This window comes from Falco peregrinus, chromosome 9, assembly GCF_023634155.1.
Source record: "Falco peregrinus isolate bFalPer1 chromosome 9, bFalPer1.pri, whole genome shotgun sequence".
Classification (NCBI taxonomy): Eukaryota; Metazoa; Chordata; class Aves; order Falconiformes; family Falconidae; genus Falco; species Falco peregrinus.
Genome location: NC_073729.1, coordinates 3254341 through 3282192, shown reverse-complemented (window position 1 = coordinate 3282192; position 27852 = coordinate 3254341). Strand labels below are relative to the sequence as shown.

General features: G+C 43.6%; 1 protein-coding gene across 15 annotated transcripts in view; it reads left to right on the top strand.

Annotated features, from left to right (window-relative positions):
- The window catches only part of BRSK2 (BR serine/threonine kinase 2), a 315350-nt gene that overhangs the window by 156329 nt on the left and 131169 nt on the right, over positions 1-27852 (top strand). For all 15 annotated transcript variants that reach the window (XM_055814154.1, XM_005236313.4, XM_005236315.4 and 12 more), the window contains exon 2: positions 255-349. In XM_055814154.1, coding sequence (XP_055670129.1) covers positions 255-349 — 95 coding nt within the window. The remainder of the gene's footprint in view (positions 1-254; positions 350-27852) is intronic.

The following is a 27852-nucleotide window of genomic DNA, read 5'->3' as shown; positions in this document are numbered from 1 at the left end:
TTCACCAAAAATACAGCTTTAATGGCAGAAACGGCAGCAGCATTAAGAATGTTGATGGCTTCACTGCAAAATGGTCACGATGTGGGCTTCAGGGTCTTCATTACTCACAAGACCTTATCTGGCTGGAGGAGGGACTAGTGAAGATTTGTTTGCATATAAATTGCCAACTGCTGGGTGGCATGCAAATAGCAAAAATCTGAACAGTGACTATCTCTAACCAATTCTTCCTTTCTATTTTGCTGTTTCTTCTGCAGGGCTTGTGAAGTTGGGGGTTCACTGTGTCACGTGTCAGAAGGTCGCGATAAAAATAGTCAACAGAGAGAAGCTCAGCGAGTCGGTGCTAATGAAGGTAATTTTCTAATGGGAGATTTAAAAAAAAAAAATCTTGGCTCTGTGTCTTCTGTTCCGTGCAAAATTAATATCTTTAATTACGTATAACAAACATCCCTGTCAGTACTAGGATTATGTGGAGCATAATAACAATGATTTAGTTATGGGGGAGGTTAGGGCAGCTGAAATTAAATGGGAGTATGCCCGTGCTTTGTGACCAAAATAGATGGTCAGCTGCAAAGCTGTGGCTTCTCTGCTGGGGCAGATGTGCGTCGGGCATCTGACTTCCACCACTGCAGCAGTGCGTAATAGTTATGGTACATTGCAGACTGAGGTGTACAAATGTCAGTAGGAAGAGATTTAAGAGAGGCCGGTGCATCTGTTGTTTGAATACTCCTACTGCTTGCTCGGCTGCATGAGTTTGTTATGGTCTGATGCGCCAAGGTCCATGCCTGTTTAAAGCTGTTGTAATTCTGGTAACAATCCACAGAGCTGTGCCATTGGAAACCAACAAAATGTCTGTCCTGATGGTCCCAATGACACCAGTGTTCAGAAAAGCTTAACTCCATTTTTTCCTAGCCTTGTGGTACCAGTCTCCTTACATCAGCGTCATTGATTGATCTTGGAAACCTAAAAATAAAATAAATGTATGCATAAAAGTTTACTCATGTGATTTGGTGAGTAGAAAGGCTAAATTCAGCTTGATGGGAGGGAACACAACTGCGCTGCAATCAACAGAATTCCATCAAGCTGTCACCTGCAAATGACGCTAACAGGTCTGCATGCAGCGTACTTATTGAGGTAACTTCCCTATAAGCACATGGAGCATATATCTTTACACTGTTGCTTCTTATACGTACTTCTGTGTCAGCTGTTTTCCAGCAGCAAGTAAGTACAGCAACCTTACTAAGACCAAAAAGAAAATGGAGATTAAAAGAATATGCAGACAATCTATACAGTGTAAATTTTATGTTCTTCAGAGAAGGATTCTTAAAATTTATGTTCAGTTGTAATGTGTTCAGACTTACCTTTCTGGAATTTCATTGACGTATTCCCTCTCCCACAGTACTGTGGATTCAGACTTCTAGTATAGACCAAAAGTTAGAAAGTGAAATAGATATGAAAACTGCAACTTTGAAAGGACAGCAGACAAGTGGAACACCACAAAAGTAAAAAAAGTGTGTAAATGGTAAAAACTGAATGAGGCTCTGAACACTTTGTATATTTCCCAGGGTAACATCACAGGAATATTTTTAAAAAACATGAGCATTTTGTTTGCTGAGACACTGTCTGATATCTGTATAAAACGTTTTATTTACCTCATTGATTTTCAGAGTAGGAGGCAAATCATTTAGCATAGCAAAGTGATCTCTCTGCTTTATTTGTGTTGCATTACCTTGGTTGTAGTATGAAATCTGAGCAGCGAAACGGTGTGTTAGGCCCTCGTTTACACAGCCGCGTGCTGAAGCATGCCATGCTTTCTGTACGATGGCACAGCATCCTTCTCAGGAGGAAATGACGTGTTGTGTTGTGAGTCTCACTTTCAGATCATTCTTGGTGAGATTTTCTCTTTCAAGGTTTATGTTCTTTGTGCTCAGGAGGTTGGAACAACAGATGGGATTGGTTTGCCCAGTTCTTGCATAAACTCAGTAACCAGATGTCTTTTTGAGAATGTCCTGTGTCTGATGCTCACAAGCAGGGCCCGCGACTTCTAAGTGAATTTGGAATTGACTGTACTGTTAGCCAGCTTAATCCAGCCTGCCTGAAGGGGAGAAATGCTTGCAGCTTTTGGCAGTCCCAGTGTGGCCGTTGCGAAGCATCCAGCTGACAGCTTGCTGCGTACAGTCAGCAGCCACAGGGAAACAGCCAACAGTGAAGCCAAGTCATGGTGGTGTGGTGGCATTCCTACTTTGCAAATCTTCCCACTAGCTTATCAGTTCCAGTGAGTCTCTTTGCCAGTGGGCTGTGCAGAACAGTCCCTGGAGCCAATGATTCAATACCACAACTACTCTCCCAAGCCAGGCCCAGATTGAAGGATTTTGCTTTAATCCATCCTTGGACAGAAAAACTGGATCCAACAAATACTCACACCTGCCACATGAAGCTGTAACGCTGCAGTGCTGTGGCCATTTATCCTAGAGCATAAGGAAGAAGTCTGCTCACAGTCCTTTTGACATCTAAAATGACAGGCACAAGCATATACAGCAGGCTGCTTTCTCTGCCATCATTATTCTATTTTGACTTGCTGCTTATAGCCTTAATTTCTCCAGTATTTTTGCAGTGTTTTATTCTGTACATTCAGGGAACTGTCCCTTCTTTCTGCAGCTGCTCTTCATCTGAGCTGTGCAGAATTGAGAGGCATTTGGTAAAGTGCTTTCTAATCATAACGCCGTAGTATCGATATTTCTGGAGAGAAGAATTTGGAACTGAAGCAGCTGGTCTCAATTAGCAGAACTGCTGCTATGGAGATGATAGAGGGGAAGGCACGATGCAGCACAAGCTGCGGGGAATGTATCATCCAGGCGCTTGCTGCCCCGTTGAAGGACAGGGCTGCCCGATGCACATGCGAGCCTTGGGCTTGGTCATGCCTGTAACTGCTACACACCGGCCGGGGAGCGGTGCTCCTTCCCCAGCTCCACCTTGGGCCTCTTTGGGAGCCTGGTTTTGGGGCAAAGCTATAAATGTAATTTCACAGATGAGAACAGAAGGGCTGGTTCTGGTCTCACTCCTGCTCTCATACAACTGGTAAAAGCTTCAGCTGGGTTTCTTCAGCTGCACCACTGATGTGGAGACCTGCCTCCCGTGGTACCTCCAGCTTGCTCTAGCACAAATCAGCAGAAAGATTTCAGAAATGAGTGCATTATAGGGAGCATCTTGAGATTGAAATAAGGTTCATTAATTTCCCTGAATTACTTCTGGATCACTGAGAGGGAAATTAGGCCCAGAATACAAGACGTGGATGTGTCTGTAAAGCTGTAAGCTTTCCTGCACAGCCAGGCTCACTGCTGATCGTTGCATTTTCAGTACCAGCCACAAGCATTTGGAGATTATAACTTCAGAATATAAAGGTTAAAGCAAATCTTTCCTCTGATGTGGCAAAAGCTTGTTTGGAAACATTGAGGTGTCTCATGAGACGTACTCAGAAGAGTCCTTTCCTCTTTACTACCTCACCAATTCTCTTCCACTCCCTCCTTCCAAAGAATAAACAACGAAAAACCTGCTCTTTTGGTGGACCGTCAGATAACATACTCTTTGGACAGCCAGTGTTAGTGAAAGCAATAGGAGCATAAAGGGTGGAGAGTGAGAAGGGGACAGCTGGCCTTGGACTAATTACTTGCACACGCATCCTGAGAAAGCCGCAGATGTTCCAGGCTTGATGACTGGAGCCCAGAGCTCCATATGTGTGCTTTGTGTGTATGTGCCCTTTGTTTCTTCTGACCGAGGCCTCCAGTCCTGGCCTTGGGGCGAGGCAGGTAGTTCCAGGGTGGGGGAGGGAAGAGACACAGGCCTTTCCACATTTCTCCCTCGGAGCTCAACTGAAACCTGGGTGGTGGGTTCGGGGAGGTTGGCTGGCTGGTTTAGCACCTTGTGGTGCTAATGAGCTCTGCTAGCAAAAAATTCCTCAGAAGTGTAGTGTGTGTTCATAAGCAGAGAGGATTGTGTAGTGATTACTGTTGGAAGCTACTGATTGCCTGAAATAATCAAGTGGCGGGATAGGTAGCAGGGTCGAGTGCCAGCCTCTTGGAACCGTCAGGATAACTTACGAAAGCATACTTGTAAAAATAGGTACTGCTTTGCATGGTCTTTTTGTCATCTCTTGCTTCTTCCTGAGCTTCTATTTCAATAGCTACTGATTTCTTTACTACCTTGTCCTACTTTTGAGTCTTTCCTTCCTTCTCCATTTTCTTTCAATTGTTATTTTGCCTGGTTTTAACCCCTTTCATTCTTCTTTGCTCCCCCATTCTGTTTTTTCTGCCTTTAATCTCTGTTGTTTCCCTTTTTGCTACCAAAAGTCACGTAATAACTGTCATTGTACTGTTGCAAAAACTGCTGAAATGCAGCATGTCATGTTGAGGTGCCTGTTCCTCAAGGAAAAAGTTCAGAAATTGGGCACAACTTGGAACTATCTGAGAGACTAAGTAAAGAATCAAGAGTTCATGTTTTATGAGAGACTCAAGGAACTCAATCTACCTAGTTTATTAAAGAAAAGGTTAAGACATAACTTCATTAGGGTCTGTAAATACTGATAAGGAGAATAAACGGTTGATAGTAGAGGATATTACAGTCTTGGGGCAAAAATCTTACTGTAAACTAGTAGTTGTAAGCTGTAGGTAGGCAGATTAAATGTAGGAATTCTAGGCCTGTTTGACCACTGGATGAAGTTACTGATTGGAACAAGCCTCCCAAAGTTCTGGTGAGTTCTCCCCCCTGAAAGACAATTAAACTTCATCTTTAACTGCTCTGTGTTTTTTCTAAAACTTGGGTCCTAGTTCAGCTTCAGCTGCAGGAAATAGTTGAGGATGGTTTCCTGATCCATGCTGTGCCTTATCTCTGACTAGATTAATGCAACAGGCTCTCTGGTCTTAAAATCCAGAGCTTGGATTTTCTAATCACACACTTGAAATTTGTACAAAGTCACTTATCTCTGTCTGGCGCACAGGGAGAGGCACTTGTGCAAGGTATCTGCAGAAGCAGAAGTTTAGGCTCCCCCAAGCAAAGTTAAAGAAGAGAATACTGGAGAGCAGCATCTTCGCTTTGGAATACTTATTTTTTGGACTTTTCAAACAAAAGACTATGATATTGGCTGACCTAGCTGCCCTCAGCTGCTGACTGGAGACCTGCTCTACAGAAATCATTACCAGAATATCAGAAGAGTGTCAGGGAGAAGCTAAATCTGAGACAGAAATGAATGGAATAGTGTAATTTGGTTCAAATTCAGCTTTGATCATAACAAGGGCGGTTTCCCTGACATTACCAAAGCCAACTCACCAACATCAAACTGAATTTCACCAAATCAGAATATTTTCTTAATGTATTCAGTAGCCTAATTGTTTTCCAGCTGCAGTGTTTAGGAGGTTTACTGTTGACAGCAGCGGAAATGGTGCTACGCTGCCGCTGAACCCCACTGAATACCCTTACCACTGGGTACCAATGAACAAAGAAATGAGACCATATGATTTCACCAGTGAAATGTGTTTAAATTAATCTGGGATACTGGCACACAAGATTTCAGAGTCTGTTGTGTTAAAAGTAGCAAATAGGAGGGCAAGTATTGCCATTTATTAAACAGAAGTCCCAAAGAAAAGGTTTTAAAGCATTCATCAAACTTCCCAGAACTCCCTGATTAAGAAACACTGTGCCAACTTGCTGATACTCATCTATTATTCTTCCAATTGATTGACGCATTGCTGTGAGAGGAGAATAACCCAGAGGACCTTGTATTCATGGCAAAAAAAGATGAAAGGATAAAGGAAATTAAATCCCCCCCCAACATGTATGTACTCTCTGATACTTGTATTTTTTACTTGCTGTTGAACATGCAGGTTGCAATGTACAAATGAATGTGATCACCCTTACATGGATCGTCCCTTGCACGTTCATTGCATGTGCTTGTTAAAAAAACACACTCACCCTCATGGTGGTTTATCTTTAACCTGGAGAATTACCACATGCTTGTCTGCTTTTAGCACTGGAAGAGAGCAGACTACAAGTGTGCGCTTCTCTGTGTGTATGTTTGGCAGTGCGTAGGTGGTGAACAAACTGCAGGAATGATTGGCACTCATCAAAGAACGTGAGTGCACAAACACACACTCACCCCCCACCTCTGTGACCCTAGTTCGTATTCCAGTAGCAACCCAGTTAACGCAGCACATCTTCATGCGTACAAGTCTCTCTTCGGAGTTCAAAGAGATAAAAAAGCACCTTGCAATATGAGAAACAGAGGGAAAATAAAAGGGGCTGCTTTTTTCCCTGGCTCCCTTCTGCTATAGGGAGTTTGGGAGTAGGGATCTGTTACTGAATGTATAATGCAGAGTGTTTTGTTTTAAAGTGGAGCTGGTGGGGAGCACTGAAAGCCTGTTCACTTGTCATCTGTTTGAGCAGTTAAAGAAGTTGGTAATTGTATTTTCCTTCAGAGAAGAATCACTCTCCGCCTCCACTTTCCACCACACCCACAAGGAACACAGTTTGAGGTATTCTTAAAGAAGGAAATTAAACAGGAATCATGAGCACATGATGTACCTGTCAGAGGAGCAAACCTGTCAAGTATTCACAGTGCCTTTTGCTTTCTAAAGTTAGTATGATCAATTGAGGCATTTGGGCAAGCTATAAAAATAATTGGCCCTATTTTTTCCACCCTACTTTTAATTCCACAGACTTGTATTGCAGCAGTCTGGCTCAAACCTCTGTTGTACCAAACATGTTGTACCGACAGCCCTGTGTGTGCAAACACATAGACACCGTCAGTCTGCCGTCCTCACGCACCGGTCGTACAGCAGCAAATGTCCCTCAGGAGCCCTGGCCGGAGCTAGCTGAAGTCAAGGAATGTGTTTTCCATTCATTTCACTTGATCATAACCATAATGCCTGGATAGAGAAATAACTGCTCCCAGAGACGAGATGTCTAAATGTGCTCTGCCACCCAGTCCTCATCCACCTGTGAAGCTGCTGTCAGTAATTAGCCTGTAGAAACCTTTCCTGTTCAGCTTTCTCATTAACTGTTTCCGCTGTAATTGCACCATGCATGCGCTTGGGGTGAGACAGACCGTGGTTTGACTTCATGTTGCTTTCTCTACCAAAGCTTCTGGGAATTCTCCTCTTCCTTTGCCAAAGCTTAGTTTTATCAAAAGATGCTGATTCACTAAAATGTTTTCTCTGAAATAACTTTGGCTCAGTGAACTCCCAATGTATCAAAGACTAGGTTTCTTTTGAACTCTCTCTGGATTCGTAGCAGGCTGTTAGTGAGTCCCACTTGCCATCTCCAAAGCACAGACCCTGAAAGCCCAGGCTCTGCAGAGACTCCCACCACCTTGGAGCCCCAGGCTATCAAGCCAAGATGTAGGAAGGCTTGAGAGAAGCTCCAAGAGTCCATAGCTGTGGGGCAGACCCAGCATCCCCAGTTAGAGAGATGTGACCCTAAAAAGCGTTGCTACATGGGGGGGGGGGGTGGCAGAAAGCACCGGCGTCCTCAGCTGTTGTCAGGCTTGGTGCTGTCTCCTGGAAGGGACAACTGGTGGGAGTCACCCTGAAAGGCAAGGGGGGCCCCGGGTGTAGGTTGGCTTCCAGGCTCAGTCTGTAGGGTTGAGATGTGGACTGTGAAAATCTTGAGACAGGCACCCAGAGCTTGTTACCTCTGGTCAGATCCCGCAGTACATCCAGAATTTCTGGCTGGCTGGACACCCAGTCGGTCTGGGAACTGACACTGCAGACTCCCCCAGCCGGGTGGTCTCTAGCAGAGCTGCCTGGAGCTGGGGTCTCTGTGACTCCAGATGTGAACCTTGGGTCTGCTTAGGTATTTCAACCTGCAGCCGCAGGATCTTGGGTGCATTTAAAACTTTACTTCTTTTTTCCAAACTCACTGAAAATTGACGAAAAATGCTACAAAGCATTTGGATTTTGGTCTGACTTAAGCTAAAACCTCTTTTGACATTTTCTACGGGCACTTCAACCAGCTCTGTTTTGTGGTTAATTAATCAGTCTGAAGAGAGCAGAGGATGCCACAGGAGAGTGGGTTCTGGTTGAGCCGTGGGGAGAATTAGCCACATTTACAGATAGGAAATGTGTTTTAAATTATGGATAAAATCACTTCCCAAATCTTTTAAGCAAAAAAAGAATTAGGGGGCATGTTTTCTCTCCTGAACTGCAGAGAGATTTTGGAGTTACGCAGCTCCTTATAGAAAAATGGTCGTCTTTGCTCGCACTATTTCTTCCTGGACTGAGAGCAAAGCTCAGAGTGAAACTCAGATACAGTCAGCAGTGTGAATGCAATATTGACTGAACCATATGAAACCCAGATCTCTAAGCACCAAAGCAATAGTATAGGATTTTTAAAAAAATCATTCCTCATCCTACCATGCATGCTGGAATTGAATGAGTGTGTGTTGTGCCAGGATGTATTCTGTTTTTTTTAAGACTATTATATCCTGTTTTCATGATTCTGCTGTGCCAGTGTTTGCTTGGTGTCATTGGAAAAGCTTGTAAACAGTTAAGGAGGAGGAAGATGCTGTGATCTCAGCACTGCAACACAGTGTGTGCTTTGCAGTGTGATTTTACTGAGGACCAAGAGTAACTTGGCAAGGGTGGATTAGGTTGTTGTATATTTTCTTTTCTATCTTAAACTCTTTTTTGGGGGGTTGCAGATGAAAATACTTCTGACTCCATTTTACATTAGTTTGTATTTCACATTCCAAATCTTGTCTGGAAACCTTTCAATTCTTTTTTTCTTTACTCCTGAAAAGAGAACCAGCATTCCATCAGAAGAGCTGTAGCAGTAGTGGGACATCAATGCTGAAGTAGATTGACTGAGACCAGAATTGGCTCAGGTGTTTGACCCTTCATCTATCATGTAGAATAAGCACCGTAAACATCAATATACTGATTCATCCCAATTAAGGGATGCAGTCCATCCCTGTATATAGCAGGCAACCGTTTGAGCAAAGGCTTTGTTCAACGATTATCTTAAATTTTTGCTGACACAACTGGGTGGTGCTTTGTGCACCAGCAGTGCCTTTCTGTTAAGAAGCATTTCTTAGCCCTATGTAACTTGTGAGTTTCCCAGCTCAGACAAAATGTGTCACCTAATGGATATTTAACTGGTACAACTGAGAGCCAAGGACTGGCATTGCACTGTCAGTTAGGAGATGCAGGCTCTTTTTGTTTGTTTTGTATTCTTCTGTCCAACGTGAACATTTTGCTGATCATTTGTTAAGTGTAAACCAGGCCTCTCTCAGTCTATCCCTGCAGTTCATGCTATTAAGTAGTTGGCACAAATTTAGGAAAAATCTGGGAAGGCTCAATCCCAGTGCAATTAACTGTTCGTTCCAGAGCTGTCAGATGGAGCTGGATACAATATGCCATGGCTTTGCTTTGCTGCTGTTAGAGCACATTGATCTCTCTAGTGGTAAGTCTTTAGGTACTTGGGCATTTTCGCTTTTACTAGGTGCTACCTTTGAACTCACTGCCTTGCCTCCTGGCATTCTGACATGACACGGTTAGCGCGTATTTAATATGCTGGTCTGTTCGTCAAGAGCACTCCCATAGCAATAAACCATTCTTTGCATTCCCCGGCTGTCCTCCTGTGCATGCACACATCTCACATAGAGGAGACTCCAGAGTTTTAGTTCAAAATGTGTTTCTTGTCCAACTCCAAGAGAATCATCCAGGTGTGCTAATCCTAAGAGAGCTCAGGCCCATGCTCTAGCGGTCCAGCTACCACACAGTGGCAAAATTGTAGCCATGGTGCAGTTGATTTTGCTCCAATGCAGGAGAAGTAATCACTGCTTTGTCAGAACACCTGGTATTCTTGAACCTTGCGGTGTAATATGATACGGTACACTCTGCAGCTGCATGGGGAGGCAGCAGCAATGGCTTTGTGCTGTGAGGGATAATGGAGATGTTACCTTAATTCTCTACAAACCATAGGGAAGGAGAGATTGAGTTTAATCTTGAACTTCTGCATCTGTTGCAGTCTCTCAGCTTGTCACGATGGCTCAGTAACATCTCTGTTACGTTATCATGCATTGCCCCTGGGGGAAATAGGGACTTTCAAAAGTGGCAAGAAATTCTGGGGTACAGGCTGGCTTTCTCAAGAATGCTCTGTGAAAACCCAGTCAGGCAACAAAAATCATTGCCCTTCCTGGAAGCTTGGGACGGATGCTCCAGATTATGCTAAAATTAACACATTCAAAGTCTTGTTTTAGGACACGTTGGTAAGGCAGGGGCGACAGCTGTCAACACTCAAGCAGAAGGATCTGGTGTAAGAAACGTCATCGCTTCTTCCTGTTCCCGGCATACAGCACAGGCAGAAACGTTCTTACATCGCTTGCAGCTCTCCTAAGTACCTCCTCTTCTACACATTCAGTAGGAAAGTGGTGAGGAAACATCACTGATGCAAGGTGTAACATGACAGAGTGCAGCTCTGTAGGTTTTTTCTCCTTTTAGGTTTCCTGTTGCTCCAGGAGACAGAAACATTCTTCATCGTCTGTATCCCTTAGATGCAGGCCTAACTACAGGAAATAAATAATAGCAACGTGTATAAACAAGACAGGAACACCTAGTTTCATCTCCAGTTTGTTCATAAGGAATGCTCCTGTCTTTTAATGGGGTATGTATTTTAGCTTATTCCTCCAGTTCTTAATAGCTTGTTGCACCCTTCTGTACAGGTCTATATAACTAAGTAACCTAGGTGAGAAGTTGTAAACTGGAGTCACCAGAATATGCAAAAACTGTCATAATAAACATGCCAGGAGACGGGGGTTATGTTACTAGTTTTCTCCGTTGTACCTGAAGCAGATTTTCAAGTTATGATACACATATATAGTTGTCCTATAAGAATTGCTGATAGATTACATTTTACGGTGTTCTTGAAATCCAGTCACACTTGTCGGTCAGAAACCTGTCACCGTGGATCCTTGTAACAGACTGGAACGTACTCTTGCTCCGTGGGCAAAAATCTGGTGTGCGTGCCTAGACTTCGTGTGCGTGGAGAAGGTCCAGCAGAAAGAATTTGCTGGCAATAGAGGCAGGATAATTTCCCCCAGCTGTGAAATACTTTAGCATAAAGTTATTTTTTAGAGATTTTTCTTCTTACATTTCCTTCCTAATACCATGAAATAAATCCCCTCAGTCTAATGTTCTTATTGCTTTTCTTTGATGAATTTCCTCTCTTCACTCCTGCTCCCTCAGCTGTCCCTGAATTTTCTTCCTAAATCCCTTCTGTCCTTTGCTAACCTCCTGTTGTCCCTCACCATCCATTGCAGCACTTGCCAAGCAGAAAGGAAAGGCGCACGTAGTAGGAGAGTGCATATTATCCTCTAGGTATTACGGATTCATTTTATCCTCATTTCCACCTCTTATATCAATCCCTGATTTATCAAATCCAGAAAATAATAACATTTACTTAAGAACAAATGGGTAAGATCATTGGACACAGGACAACGGCACACAGCTGTTCTCACAGTCATCCGTGGTCGTGTTTTCATTTCTTTTTCGTCTAGGGGTGTAAGTTGTGAGTTTAGCAGCCACAGAGGAACTTGGATCAACAGGTAGTCTTGGGGGGATACCTAAGAGCTGCAAACCCCTTCTGGGCAGCAGCGCAGTGCACATTGTAGGTTTGACTTCTCCATGGTACCATAATATACATACAAGAAGAGACAAGGCATCTGGGCCCTCCTGGTAGCCTAGCAGAATAGTAAGATGTATTTCACTGGGGCTGACATGGAAGTCTAACAACAGGTAGAAACATATCTAAATACCGCCTGTAAAAAACTCTCGGACATCTGTTAACCTTAAAGCCTTTGTTTTTAAGAGGAAAGGTGCCTTTGTCCTCCTGCATGGCTGAGCACCACTGATAGCGTGAGCACAAAAGCACTGCTGAAAGCTGCTCGAGTTAGTGTTGGAGAGCGCGGTACCAGTCACCAGTGACTGAGGACAGAGTATCCTCTGGGTTACAGCCACTTGCTGCTTGTGTACCGAGAGGGCATCTAGTTTCTTGAGTCATCCTGCCACCTGGCAACCTGTCACCCACGTTTTGGCAGACAGCAATGATTCAGTGTCTCTGCATCCGTTTGGCTGCAAATGCATCGCAATAGAAATTGAACCAGCGTTTGGACTTTCAAATGGCAAGGCTGGCGCTGTGATATACTGCTTGAGGAAGAGTTCATCATCATCATCCTCATCAAGGATGAAGAAATCTAAGATGGCCAGGTTGTTACTGGCTACAGGAATGAAATATTGGACAAATGTGTAGAATCGTAGAAGTAAGAAGAATGCTGAGGGGTTACACAGTCAGTCTCCCAGTCAGACAAGGGTCAGCCATGGCTTTGTCTAGCTTGGTTTTGAAAACCTTAAGGGATTGAGATTCATCAGCCTCTCTGGCCAGCCTGTTCTAGTGCTGCATTACACTCCTAGTGATTTAATTCATCCCTGATGTCTAACCTGAACCCCAGTGCAGATATGAGGAGAGAGACTGGACAGCTATCTCAGCTGTTGTGTTCAGTAATGAGTAACTTTGTGTCAGTCATCAAATACAGACTTAAAACAATTTTTAAAAATCTATCAAAGTTGGAAAAAAAATGCCGCGGACAACTGTGGAGAATACTGAACACTGCAGCCTCATGGTAGGAACAACCAATCAGTAAAATTAAGAGCCATGTCAGGAAAATTTAGTATGAAAAGGGGCAGCGGAAACAAAATTGATGAGTAAAACTGAGACTCAACAAACTAGCATGCAGAGAATGGGGGTCTCAGCAGGTGAAAACAGACATTTCAGCAGCAGCATGGACAGGGTTTAGGACTCTGGGTCAAAGGCTGCTGTACTGAGGGGATGCTGAGGCTTAAGCAGCCTAAAGGAACTCAGGTAATGACTGCATCTTGTTTGTGGTTTGAGTACTGACAAGAGAGCAACCACATTAGCAGGCAAAGGAGGAATGCTTTCCTAGAGCCTGCCTGGAGTCTTGAGAGGAGATCTTGGCGATCTGTAGGAGGGAACACTGGACGGTGATCATAAATGCACTGGGCTGGAATAAAAGACATGATTACTCAATTTCTGTGATTTAAGTGTTAGATACAAATCAAATTTTAAATATAAAGTTCTGTAACTGTAGTTTGAGGAACGACTAGCAGATAATAGATTAAATAATGAATACATTGACATACCTTCACTGCACTTCTAAAGAGGTCTTAGATATTTCTGACTCTTTCATTTCTGTCTCTCTCAAATTGCTGGTTCTCACAGAGGCTTGACCTCCATCCTCTGATATCATTTCTCCAGCTGTCCCTTTCATCACAGTTCCTGTTTCTCTTCCACTTGTTTTCCAGGTGCAGATCCAGTTAGGGTTGCTTGGTTTCTCTCCCCTTATTTTTACACATCTTTTGAACAGCAATGCCATTCGTATCATCCTTAATTTCTTCTTCCCCTTTTCCTGTAGCTGTCTGTCTGCTACTACTGCAAATACATTTTTGTTTCTCTGCTTTGATTCTGGGTCCTCTGTGTACCTCTATTCAGACTGCCCCACAACTGTCGTCCTTTACAGCTACTGTAGTTATAACCTCTCTGCTAGTTCTGTACCCTCAGACCTCAGCTCAGCCTTTAGCTGTGGTCTGCTAATACCCTTGTACCTTAAGAGCTGTTTCTTTACCTTTTTTTCAAAACTAATGGAACTCAAACAAACCTAGGTTCTATTTGTGTGCGTTCCTAACCTGAAATAAGATGCCACATGTCCTGCCATCACGCCTAATGGTGTGGTACCAGCTCTGCGACCTTCAACATGACTTAATACAGAATTTAACACAGCCTGATTTTAAAAAAAAATGCTGTTAATAGCCAGTCAGAAGTATCAGCTTATTCATTTGCATACGCAGATATGAATTTTTAAAGTTACAGTGTTTCAACCAGTGTATATCAACAACTTAAGCATTATTATGATCAGGACTACAAATATATAGACCCACAGCACGCAACGTAACAGGAGAATGTGAGCGGTCTGAGCAGAACTGAAAAATTCAGGGCCTGGCACAAAGGTTATGGCTTGATAGATTTAATGCATATATAGATGTTTAGATATCCTAAGCTTAAAGCCTGTACTTAAACCCTATAGAAATAAAGAATGTGTTTCAGGTTTTTATGGGCTGGGCATATTCCTTAGAGTAAGTTTTAATGAATTGGGTGTGATTATGAGATTTAGGAAGCTAATGATGTAGTAGTTGAAAGGTCAGGGTTGATCCTATATGCATCAGAATGTGTTGACGCTGGACAGGAATTTTCTGATTGATTAAGCAGACAGTAGTAGAACAGGTGTTTGTTGCTTGGTGAGTAAGTTACATACGATGTAATTCTGCTAACCATCGTAGAATAACTTTCATTCATTTTCAAGCAAGATTTCTGTAGCTCAAAATGTGTATAATGGATACTGGCCTAAGCTCAGAGTTACCGTAAAAGGATTCTACTCCTGTTGGATTCAGCAGAACTGCAGCTATTTTCCACAGGTCTGAATTTGGCCCTGGAGCTTTATTTATGCTGTGTCATCCCTGAGATAAAACTCAAAGGCTCCCTGATCCTCTTGCTGTGAGAAATGAGTTTTACTCACCCATGGGCATTTTTGCTCCACCCATTATATGCATTTTCCAAGCCATAACCTCCTTCTTCTCAAACAGATGATTCGATATTTATTCGTTTTATTTTAAAGTGATTTCCTGGGGATGGGGGGTGGGGTGGGATTTCTGTGCATGCAGAACAACTGTTAAACTGAATCCTCATTATAGTAACATCAAGTGGCTGGTTTAAACTGCTGACCACCCATCTGAGTCATTATGCTAAATGTTCTTTGCTTCTGGGCACCTCCCTCTCTGTGCGTGCCACAGTGATGTGAGAAGAAACACAGAGGTTTCTGTGGGATCTTGACGTCTCACACAAAGCACCAAAGGGCATGGACGGCATGGGTTTGTGAGTGAGTCTCTTCCTATAGATCTGAATTCACCCGATGGGTCTGCTGGTACAATGCAGCCACAAAAATACATAGATCAGAAAACCAGAGTAGAACGGGAATAAGTTTTGAGCAGTTGTTTGTAAATGTGTACGTATACTTAAGAAACTCTGCCTTTGAAAAAGCACTATGTGAGGGACGGAAAGTGCTTTGACTCCCAAAATACACTGCAGTATGAAACATGCCCGGTGTGTCATACCTGATGCTATGTATATATAGCTTCAGTTCCTGGGGGGGACATCTGGCTGCCTTCTGAAAAGCAAACTTTGGAGGCGGCAAAGATCAAATTATTTCATTGGAGGGGCTGTTGTCCTTCAGCTGTCCACAGCTGCAAAACCTGAGGTGGCACGTTTTTCCCCTCTTTGTACAGAAACCTGCCTTTAATTCCTCTTCACTGTTACACACATCCCAATAAGTTTAGCACTTGCTTTGGGATGCCTGCTGGCCATCTGGTACGAGGGATGAGTGAATATATGCATACAATGCTTTCGTCACTGCTGTGTTCTTTGGGGTTTTATTAGGTACAAAATCTGAAAGGACACTACATAGGTACAGGCCCATCAACTCCTGAATACACTAGGCAACAGTATTAGTGGATTCTCGTCACTTCCAGAGAATTAGCTGCACAGAATAGGTTAGTTGAAAAGTATATTTATCTTCAAATGATAACTAGAAACCCTAAGGGAAAACAGACTTTGTGGCAGCTGTTTTTCTCCCCTTGACTGCTCTGTTTTCACTTTGTACTCTAACTCTCTCTTGCCCTCAATTAACCAGTTCTTGATACCTGCCCAGCTTTGCAGAATCAACCACTTAATCATACACAAAGGCTAACCTTTCTTCTTCCTGGAACAGTTTAGCCTCTGAACCTTATGCTCTGTGTGTCTTTCTCTTCCCGTGCTTTTACATTCCCCAGTCCTGCAAAGTTGTCTTAAGTACCTGCAAGTGCACTGCATTTCTTTTTCTATTAGTCCCTATGCTGATGAATTAGCACGAGTGGAAAATGGGGACAGCTTTCGGCTTGCGTGTTGGGACTCCTGCCTGTGCTGCAGCATTATAAATTACTTGTTACTTGTAAGAAAACTTGGAGCTGCTGGTGGGAGGACAATACACATTTCAGGTTTGAAGCAGGGTGAGACTGCATTTTACCTATTTTGCCTTGATTTCGGAGAGCAAAATGCCAGGCAAGTTGAAATGGCTTTGTTGGTGTTCATATCTTCAGGAGAAACAAGAAAAATCTGCTCCCTGTCTCACCCTGGGCTCTGGTTGTAGTCTGATAGCACATCCACAGCTGATTTCTATGATTTTCGTTTTCATTCTCCATCCATTTGTTCCAAGTTGAATAAATATTATACTTAATTGACAGACTACTGCTTCCTTCTTTTCTGCTAGCCTTACTCTTTTTTTTTTTTTTTTTTTTTGTGCAAATAACAGATCAGACTTTCCAAGTAGTTCTTCATGTCACAACAATGTCAGAAATACTGTGAGCGACTAATCAGGCTACCAGAAGTCTTTTTTCCTTCTTGGGCTTCATGTTGCAGTCCCACCTCAGCTAAGGTGCTCAGCATTATGGAAAACTGTGCTCTTCCAATGTTTCATTATCATTCATTTACCAGTAGTGCATTTTAATTTGTTGCATTTCCTCCTCATTTATTAACCTCAGACTGATCCCACCTTCCATTCTGTTGCATCCCAGGCCTGATTCTGCACGGTGTTAAGCAGCCTGGGAAGTCTCTGCTGTGGAGGTTTTCAGCCAAAGCCAGTCAACAGCCGAGTAACTGCAGGTTGCGTAACTCACAGTCTGGCTCAATATATCTTTTCATAGAAAATCTAAACAAAGCAGATGCCAAAAACAGGTTGTTGGGGGTTTTATGTACAGTTTCCCACTGTCTACAGCTACACTTTGTGTTGTTGTAGGACAGTATTCTATGTTTCGCTGGAGTCCAGAGCTTGGGCTGGAGAAGGAGCGGTAGCCTACACTGCTGTGAGACATCAGCCCAGCACTTTGGAAACAGAAAGCTCTTACCTCTCACTTACCTTCTGCCTTCTTACTGAAACATGCTGAGATGGGACTGCAGGAGTTTCAGCCAGAATCACGTGGATAGACGGGCAGTACCCACAAGTGTTCAGGACCGTTCTCCTCATGCTCTTCTGGCATTTTGTAAAGCTCTTACAATAAGGGGCCAGCAAAGAGTTAGCTTGGTAGACGTAAACTATAACCAGTGCTGCCTTCTCCTCCTCTTCTATGCTGAGGTGGGGTTTGTGCTTTCCTATCCCTCAGCTGCTTCAGTCTTGAAATCTAGAGTAGGTGCACTGTGCTGAAATGAGAAGAGCAGGCTTGGTGCTGGTGTGTAGAGATTCATCAAAGCAGAGCAATGGCCAGCTTTCCCGTTCCAGTTCTCCTGTTGTGTATGAAGTTTAAGCAGAGGGCTCAATAAAGCTCTCATTTGTGTATATTGTTCGTAGAGCTTGCTATTTGATTTAGGGATCCCCCAGTCATCTCATCTGCAATACAGGCTCTACTTTGCAGAGTTTAGCACTATAGCTAGAAGACAACTTATCTTCAAAAAGAGCTTGCCTTTGACCTTGAATGTTCTTGCAGTTGTTAAATGCTTGTGCAGGTTTGCTGAGGAACTGGAAGACCACTTTTGCAGTATGACTCTGCTTCTAAATGTGTCTGTAGAAACCCATGGTATTTTAGGGGTTTATGTCTGTTTTTTTCTCTCCGTGGCTTGTAGACCAAATATGTCCAAGTTTGCAAGTGAGAAAAAGGATTTTCTAATTGCTGGTTCCAGAAACTCACTTACTTGGTAGAGTGATACCTGAAGGTAAAGCTTCTGCACCTGAAGGTTAGTTGGTTAACTACTTTGGATCCTGTATGATCAAGAAAGCTATTACTTCTTCTGTCACAGCTGTGCTTATTCTGCAAGGATGATGGAAGCGTTAAACCTTGTTTGTGTCATTTGGCTATGCAAAATTGTCTCCGAATATACAGTAGGGAGCAAGAGGAGGTTTTTTTGAAAGCTGTGCCAACCGCACTGTCAAGTTACTTATGCAATACCAGCACAGCACTGCTGTTGGGTATACAGCCTTGCTCGTTACCCTCACCCTATGCAAGGCAAGCTAAACCAGTGAAAATTGTGTTTTCATGCTGTCACTGCATCGATGGTAGGGGTTTCTGCGGTCACGGCTTTTTTTAGTCACATGTTGTCATGCCACTGTCTGATACAGTCACGTTGGCAGCGCCCTGAAGTGCAACCACTTTTCTGACTGCACGTATGCTTTTAAGCTCACCTAGTACAGAAAGGCACTACCTACCCCCTTGGAGCAGGAGACGGATCTTTCCTGATTATCCTGAGGATACCAGAATCATTTTGTTTAAGGAAAGAACAATCAAAATAAGATACTGCATGATAATCAGAAAATTCGGTCCTGCAATGCAGTATTATGGAAGGGAAAAAAAAAAAAGAGAGAGAGAGAGAAAACAGAGCAGTTTTGTCTCCCTGCACCACATAGGGGAATTCAGAGCAAGAGAACTGTGTATTTGGGTCAGCCGAGTCCTAAAGGAGAATTTTCATGCGGTCTTTTCAACCCATTTTCAGATGTGGTTGTTGAAGATACCACATCTTAAAGGGGCAAATATTAAGAAGGAATAATCCTATAATTATAATCTGCCCGTTCTGTTGCTGCTGCTGTAATTTCAAAAAGCAGCTGGGGTACGTCTGCATGATGCAATACAGGGTCATGCCGAGACGCCGCAGTTAGCCCTGAAGTGTGCCCACTGGGGACAGAAACATGAGGGCAGTACTCGGCGTAGGCTCGTTAGGCAGCTTGTTTGGAGCTGGCTGAGACATCTCTGCCCAGCATGGAAATGTCTTAGTTCTCCTCCACACGAGCTTAGGCTTTATCTAGGCCTGATCCACAGCTCTCTGTGATCTTTGGATCACAAAGCGGACTTTGGAACAGACCTGGACATCATTTTCAGAAAGCTGTCCCTCAGTAGGGTTGTGCTCGTGTCTGCTGTGCAGGGCACCTCTTCTGCATGGTGTTCAGCAGGGTCAGAAGGAGATGAAACAACTCGCCAGGCACGAGTGGGGAATGGTCAAACGCAGAGGAGTATCACACTGAGAAAACATCATATTAGTAAGAAAGATGCTTAGCGTGAAGTGAACTTCTGGCATGTTCTCTGTGTGAAATGAAACTGAAGTCAAATGCTTAGTCCCTCAAACGTTTTCATGAAACTCCCGTTATTCCTGCTTCACTCCAGTAACTTCGGCTTTGCTGCTTTTGCTCCTCTCTGTCCCAGGCATTTCACGCTTGCCCAGGCTGCCCTCCACACTACCACTGCCAGGGGGGTTCAGCTTGGGTTAGTCTGTTCTCTTTCAGATCCAGCTTCAGGTTTTTTAGTCTAAACGAAGAGATCCAGAGAGAGCAAAGGCTTGCCCACATCTCTTCGTAATGACCCCTTTTTATAGCAAGCCTGAACCAGAGCCCCCCCTAAAACCTATGTCAAGAATATAAGAATTTAAAGGAACAAACAAGATTTTGTACAGAAGGAGTAATTGGAATTTGATTTTACTGTGTGAGGGTATTGAAGGATAAATTGATGTTTGCACAACACTGAATGTTTTAAAACTTTTGTGGTGTTGTGCATTAGTTAAGCAGTCTTGTCTGTGTGTGTGTGTGTTTAAAGAAAGGTGACTTGTGGGGTTTTTTCCTCCTTTTAAGACTTAAGGGATAGGAAAGGATGCTTGAGAAAATCTCTCTGATGTCCACATCATGAGGTCCTAAACCAGGCAGATGTTTGAAGAGACTTAAAAGGTCCTATAGTGTTTTAATGTGCCAGCTACAAAATGGCCCAGATAAATGCCGTTTGTTTACAGAAGGTGCATGATAGTGGGTGCAGCAAAACTACTTGTGCTTTTCCTGCTTGGAAACTGCTGTAGTCAGTTTGACCTTTTGGTATAGACTGTAGTTGTACCACTTCCCGAGGGTCTTGTGTAGTTGCCACTGCAGGAATATGGAATCACCTCGACTTAAAGAACAGGCTATACCCTGTCCTTTGCCTGGTGATGTATTCCTTGTCTTTCTTACCACTATGCCTGAGGGGCCACACCATGCTTCGCCAAGTAGCCAAACACAAAGTGAACCTGAAGCAGCTGTGAGTTAGTCCTGGAGATGTGACAGTGGGGTTGGGGGTAATAAATGCATGTGAGCTGCTTGTGATTAATATCGTGTGTCTTTTTTTAGCAAGAAGCTGCCATCTTCAAAGTTCCCCCCCAACTTCATCTTGCTCATTAATTTTAATTTTTTTCCAGTCTTCCTGCTAAAAATGAATTCTTAATGAGTGCTTCTGCTATTTAAAATGCCTCAAATTCCCTCCGTAATGATGCCTCTCCATCAAACTGAAAACACATTCTTTGTAAACAAAAAACAAGACCTTGTGGCGTACAATTTGCATACCTTCTGTGGCATCTTTGAATTTATAGTATTGAAATTTATTTTTAATTTCTTTCTATCTATTTCATTCTGGCTATGCTGAGTGAACACATGATGTTGATGGTTAGTTGTGTTTTGGTGGTTTGGGTTTTTTTTTTACTTGGCCTCTGTTGAAAAAAATGTTCCTATAAAAGCAGCGTTTGTAGTCCAGAGCCCTGTCTGTAGTTTGAATAAAGTTTGACTTGTTAGTAGCAAATGATTCATCTTAGCACATGTGTTTCACGATCGTTTAGAACTTTGGAAATGTATTCTAATAATTGTGTTCAGCATTTTAAAAATCCTTTCCTGCACTTGGACAGAAGTTTTAATGGTGTTGACATGGGCAGCAATAAAATAATTAGCCAGTAAGTTCAGCTCCAGTTGGTATCAGAGCAAGTTTTGCAGTACTCATCTTTTTCTATCAGTTTCACAAAGAAAAATCAGTCTCTTTGTAGTAAACTGATGTGTGTGGATTAGGCACAATAGCCATGAACTTCAGTGCAGGAGCAGAAGGCAAAGCCTGGGATGAGAATCCAGCAGCCTGGTGCCACCTTTCCAAGCAGGTGGACTTTATAGACAGTGCGAGAGCACGCTCACCGCTCCTTACCACGTGTGTGCTATGGCACAGGGCCTTACCGTGCTAGCCAGCCCTACGCCACAGTGGCTGACAGTAAAAAGAAATACCTTGAAGGTCAGAAGTCTGTCTACAGAGCCCTGCACTCCCTCTCCTCTTACCGTCTTCAGCCACAACCAGTGAACAAAATATGGTTGACAATCTTTTATCCTGCTGTAGCCTCGAGACGGAAGGGGAGCAGCCTCGGTGGAGGTGTGCCTATCTCCACTGAGTCCAGCCTTGCAAGCCTGACATCTCTGCAGAAGTTGTTGTATCTTACGTTTCAGTCACCCAGTCCAAAAACTACCTTCAGTGAGGTCTCCGACTGGGGGTTCAAATACAGTAGTCACTTATAAAAATGCTCTGCTCCAACACAGAATCACAGTTGCCTTCTTAGATATGTCACTTGTCATCAAATGTTCAAGGGTAACTAATCCTGGGAGATAGCAATGTATCTCATAGCTGAGTACTTAAATAGGTGGTATTCAAAATTACCGATCATTTGAATGAGTGTGCTCCAAGATTCAGACTTAATGTTCTTCACAGCCTTTACCTCACTGCTTGCAGACTGTCCACAGAAATTTTACCTGCCTTAACTTCAAGGAGCCTTCAGAACTAAAATCTGTTTTTCATAAATTGCTATGCTTTGAGCTCTTGAGTTAGAAATTGTGATGCAAGTGAAGGTATTGGACAATTTGCATGGGAAGCAGCTAATTTCCAAAGCATTTTGGTTCTGTTTGAGCCATGTCTACCACTCCATTTTATTATTGTTAACTGCCTTTTCTTGACTTCATAACCAGCAGGCAGGAGAAATCTTGACACCAAGGGTAAACCTAAGAGCATTAGTGGAGAGAGGAAATGTCCGCGTTGTTAAAAAAGAATTGTTTGTACGTCAACAAAACTGTGATAGAAATGGAGAGGATTCCTAATGGAAGCCAAACAATTATTCATGTGGCAAAGGAGGATGTCATTTCCAATCTGAAGCACTTTAAGGGCCTTCATCTGCCTTTTGCTGGGTACTGGCTGCCATCTCATTTCCAGGAGTTATTCTGCCTCTGTCAGCACGACTGTAATCTGCACCCGCTGCTGCGCTAGGCTGTACAGCTGCAGCTGCCTGTGTGCTCCAGCTCCAAGTCCTTGGGCACGGCCTGAATGCGCTACCGAGGACCCTTCCTGCCAGCACCCAGCTTCCAGGAAACGCATTTTTGCTTTCCCTCAGTGAGACTTTCCTTTACGGTCTCCATCTTCGTTTCAGAGATCTACTGGCTGGTATTAGAGGGCTCTGTACAACAGGCTCTCCCTCCTTGCTTGGCAATCAGTGAGATACAATCAATACATTGCTTTTGTTATAATATACCCGCTGTGGTGTTTAGGTACGGTAGATATACCCATGGCTTCAAACTGCACTGGTGATAGAAGAACTGTGAAATGGGAAATGCCTTGCCGGTATCTCTTGTCTTTCCTGCTGACATAAACACAAAGTCCCCTGAAGTATATTCCTCAGCAAATTTGGTTATGATACTCATTTCAAACTAATTTGACAGAAAATGTAGGTCTGGTTTCTCTTCCAAGTTCATGATCAGGATGCTAGTTTGTGAACTTACTGAAGCTTCCTTGAATCTGTTTGTCAGGATTTCGGTGACGCGTTTGGAACTAAGCCAATTTTTCAGAAATATGTTCTCAGCAAAACCATTTATATTAGTTGCTGGTGTGTATTCACTGTTTCTAGTTTCTGTCCCTTGTTATCTTGGTTGCATGGGCTACCCTCTCATTAGCTGACTGTAACCTTTTAAAACAGGCGAGAGGAGAGGTTGTTACAGTAAATAATGAACAGTGCATGCCCTTCTTCTCACATAAGTAGTGGGTAGGCACAGAAAATAATGTAATCCCTCAGACAATGAGAAAACATCTTTGCCTGGGGGTCTTTAGAAAGACCAGATAGAAAGGGGCACAGACGTAGAGAACAAGGTGAGCAGTAGATTCTGCACAGGCATTGTTTGACTGCTGTATTCCTACATAATAATAATGGGGTGTGTCACTCACTCAAAAGTGTCTGGTAATAAAAAACCCAGACAAACAGTGGAAACTGGAAGCATGCACAAGCTTGGTGATGCTTTCCCTTGTAGCTCACGAACCGTGCAGCTTAGAAGGAACTAAGATCTCTTCTCTTGCAGTCACATGCTTACTGATGGCATTTGGCTTTGCAGTGATGTCTTAAACTTCTGCTTCTCAGCTCTTCACTTTCTCTCATGGATCCATAATGTGCTAAATCAACATATGTTTTTGAAGGATATTTTGCCCAAGACAGAGAGGCTGAGTGTGGGAGAAAAGAAACAATCTCCAGATTTTTACTGATAATCCAATACACCAGACAGCAGTCACAGCCTGCTCTTCGCTGTCCGCACCAAGTGGAACTAGGGGCTCTGGTCTCCTGCAGCACTAAGCAAATGGCTGCAGATATTAGCATCCTCTTACTGCTCATTACTGTTCCCATTGCAGAGCTGGCAGAAAAGAAGGCTCCATCAGGCACATTAGCTTACCGTTTCTTTGGTTTAAATTGATATGCTGGACTGGGAGTGGGAGTGGCAGAGGTGCAGGGTTCACTTGTGTTGATTGTGCTGAAAGTCTAAAAGGATGAGTAAAGTGGGTAGGTGGACACTATTGACAGACCAGTGAAGGTAAGAGGGAGGTGCGAGCAGCCTAACATCATTATGGTCCTCAGTAGTGGCTGGTTTGGGGAAGGTTGGGGGGTTTTAACCTTTCTGAAGGTCAAAAAAGAAACCCGTCTAGAGTCTTGGCTCACAGATCTGTATTTTAATCCCTGGTGTGGCACAGTGGCAGCAACAACAATATTTCTCCTGTGGCTTGTTTGAAATTTTGTGAGGTTACCTATAGGACTTGTGTAGATAAGGGAAGTAGCTGGAATAGCTGTTGAAATGTTAACTTCTTCCAGCACCTCAGAACTAACTCTGCACGTAGAACGTATCATTCTGGACCAAGAATTTGGTTTTGTCATAGGATTTAATACCCTTTCAAATCTCTGCTGAATGGGAAAAGACAAGTTTTAGTTTGCTCCCTGTACAAAGCAATTTGAGAATACTTGTTTGTTTTTAAAATTTGCTTTCTTGCATAGAGAAGAAACCAGGCATATAGCTGTGACAGCAATGTGTTTTGCCCTGTAAATTCTAGGGGAGAAAGAAACCTGCTTTGTAAAATTAAGTCCAGCTCCCAAAGAAATCAAAGGCATATTCAAAGATACAGGAGCATAGACACTTCCAGTTGCGAATGAGTGGCCTTTATGGTTAAGATTCAGAGCCTGATCTTGTCACGTTCTCAGTTCATAGTAAGTGCAACTGTGTGATTGCAACCACTTCACGTGTGCCTGAAAGCTCAGAAGGCATGCTGGGAGAAGCTGATCAGGTGAAGGTAAGGGTTAGGACTGCAGTTCCAGTTACAACCCCTAGTAAATCTACTGCTTTTGGGCCATGAGGTTGTTTATCCTCAGGAGGGAGCAGGCTGTTTCCTGTAATCTGTCGTTGGTTTTGGGGGAGTGAACAAGGTGTGGGAGAGTACTGCTTGGAGCAGAGCAGGTTTGGCTTTAGTTTGTGTCACCAGCCTTCCTCCTGTTTATTTGATACATTTTGCTCTATATATTTTAAACAAATGGAGGAACGTATTTAGCGGGGCTTCTCCCAAAAGGCAAGATACGTTTCTGAGCACCGTCTGTGAAGTTTTCTTTTCCAGTATTCCTCTTGCTAATAAACCCTGTAGCTGCAGCGTGATGCAGTTTCTACTTCTCTCTCTTCTCCGTGGGAGCTACTTTTCCTGTGAACTGAGGTCAGCAATTTGAAAAGTCCCCAACACAGTCTAAAGGCAGTTTCCCATTGATGCTTAGTGTTCTTGGGCGCTGTGAAAGGCACATCTCTAGCAAGCTGCATGGATCTGCCTGTCCGAAGCTCTGATGCATACTTAAGTGTCATTCTTATTAAAGTTAATCACTTATAGTCTCTGTCTGTCACCAAGAGCAGCTGTTTGTCTCCTAAATGAGAATTCCCACACCTGCGCCTGTCCTCATTACAGCTACATCCCCACCATAGTGCCTCCCACTCGCTTCCTTCCCTTCCTCTGCCTCTCCTCGCTGGAAGTCGAAGACAAAGATTCCTCTGGCCCATAGGTGTTGTGTGCACCATATGACAATGCAGAGGGAAGCCTCACGGTCCGGCAGCTGGAGCGAATGTCCGCGGGACTGGTGGCGCCTGGGATGCAATGCTGGCTAAGCAGCTGACTGCGTGGCCTTGGGCGAGTCACTTGACCTCAGCATGCCTCAGTTAACCCAGCTGGAAAATTGGGTAAAAAGCAGAAACCTTAATGCTGTGTCTGAGCTCAGTTCTCCTGGGGAAAGATATAAATGGCAGGAAGGTGGGTGTTTACTGCTTTAGGCTTATGAATTATGTGAAGTATGTGGATGACTGAAAGTGCCAACTGGTGTAAATAGCTGGTGCCCAGGTGCACGTAGAGAACAGTGACAGAAATTGATGGCAGCACTCCCTAGGGCAAAGCACACTCAGATTTTGTCTCAGGCCAGGCACATGCCATGTTTGCATGGGAGGCAGTGGCCAGCTGTGACTAGAGTTTAGTGAACGGCTGCTCTGCTTACGCTGGGATGCTTTTTATTGTTGTATTCCTTAAAGATCTGTTCTCCTCTGTTTGGGGCATTCCTGATTTTTCTGGAATATTGGGAGACTATGAGATTAAATAGAAATAGATTGGGCAGAACTCAGTAGATTCAATTCTCTATGATTTACTTATAACTGTGATATAAAAAAGGAAAGAAGGAAGAGGAGGGGAAGAGAGTAGGTACTACGCTGTAGGTGTGTGAAAGCAAATCTCAGGAAAAAAGCAAGTAAAAAGGAAGTTTTAGACCCAGTGGCTACAATTTCCTTTAAAATATTCTGGCATGTTTGGTCAGTCTGTGATTTAGCTAGAGCTAAGCACACCTTAGTCCAGAGGTGCATAAATTGCCTCCAGACAGCTTCTCTCGTGGCCTTGCTTCAGGCTCTGGGTCAGGAACCTCTCTCTGACTTCGGTCCTGTAGCTCCAGGCTGCTGGTTACCAGCCTACCACAGCCCTTCGACTTCTCTCATTGAAGTTCTGAATCTCCCCAGCAACTCGCATTGTGCAATTTTTTCTGGTAAATGAAGATATGGGCTGATTGCATCTCACAAATAGCTTGGTAGATGCATCTTAACCTGTCATGAAGAATAACAGTAAGAAAAGATCTTGGATGTTTGAGCAGTTCCCCTCTCCACCCTCATTTTCTTCCACTTTCTGCAAGCAGCATGACCGACTCAGATGTGCCATTTGTTTTTGTAACAGGGAGATGTGGTATCTGGTCCAGAGAAAGAAAGTTGCACAGCATGAAATTCAGGCAGGAACAAAATTATTTAAATGGCACTAAAGCTTCATTCCACTCCTCCCAGATTCCCTCATGCAGCCTGAGTGGCGTTTTTCCCAGTTCCAGTCCAGAGGGATTCATGTTAAGAGCAGACCTGAATGTGCTCTAAAATAACATTAATCATTGGCCAAGGTCAGCAGGACAGAGATTGTGCTAGTGGAGTATGTTTATCATGTGTTGTCCTTGTTGTCTTTTTTTTCTCTGTCCAGTTTGGTTCACCTGCATGTGTTCACCAGCTTGTGCCATCCCTGCTCTCCTTCCCTCCATCCCTTTTTAACTTTGTGACAATTGACATCGCTGAATTCAGAGGCAGGCACTTTTTCTTGGCGGCTGGCCGCCAGTTTATCTAATCCAGGGCTGACGTATTTGACTTAAGGCTGTGCTGTCACTTGCCCCTGAGCTGTGCACCTGTCTGAGGTGCTCTGTCTGTCTCATTTGGACTAGCGTCCTGCCTTTGCCAAGGCTCCTTGCAGGTTATCTGCTACGGATAAAGGCAGGCAGGCCAATGTTAGAAAGCGCCTGCACAGAGGGGAAAGAAGCAAGGAGAGCAAGGAACAGTAATAAATTACTAACAGTCATCACTGTGAGCCATCTGCAGAAATCCCCATGACAATACAGACACTGGGGATATTACTTGTAAGCAGTGCTGTTAACACCTTCTGCAAAGGAAAAGCTTTGTGAACACCCACTGATCCCAGAGAAGGCACCCACTGGAAGCCAAGTTTGCAGCAGGCATTAATAATCCCATAGAACAATACATGCCAGTTAGATATAGCTGAGCTATTTATCTCCAGAGCTCTCCCTGGGCAGCTGCAGAGGGGCTGGCCCTCTGTATTTCTGATTGGCACTTCCTAATCCAGTATCTTTTCTATCTAAAGCACATTACCAGAATGATGCAGGGCAGATGTTGTCTTTGAAATTATTATTTGTGTTATGTCGCATAGACTTGGCTGAAGTGTGAACATGGTATTGTACAAACAGATAGGAACAGGCAATCCTCACTCCAAAACTTTACTTTCTCAACAGCCAGTTGAAGGATAGACCAGGGGAAGGTGATGTACCTGGCGTCACGTGGAAGGTAAATGGCAGAGGCAGAGAAGACATCAGGTTGTCTTGCTCCTGGCATAATGCATTTCCCCTGTATCACGTTGTGTGAGCACTGCTTTTCAGTAGAGTTTCACACTGCTTTGCAAGACATTGTGAATTCCATGAAGAATTCATGAATGAAACTGTATCACAGTCCTGCAGATTAAGTATTATTGTTCCCAGTTTGTAGGGAGA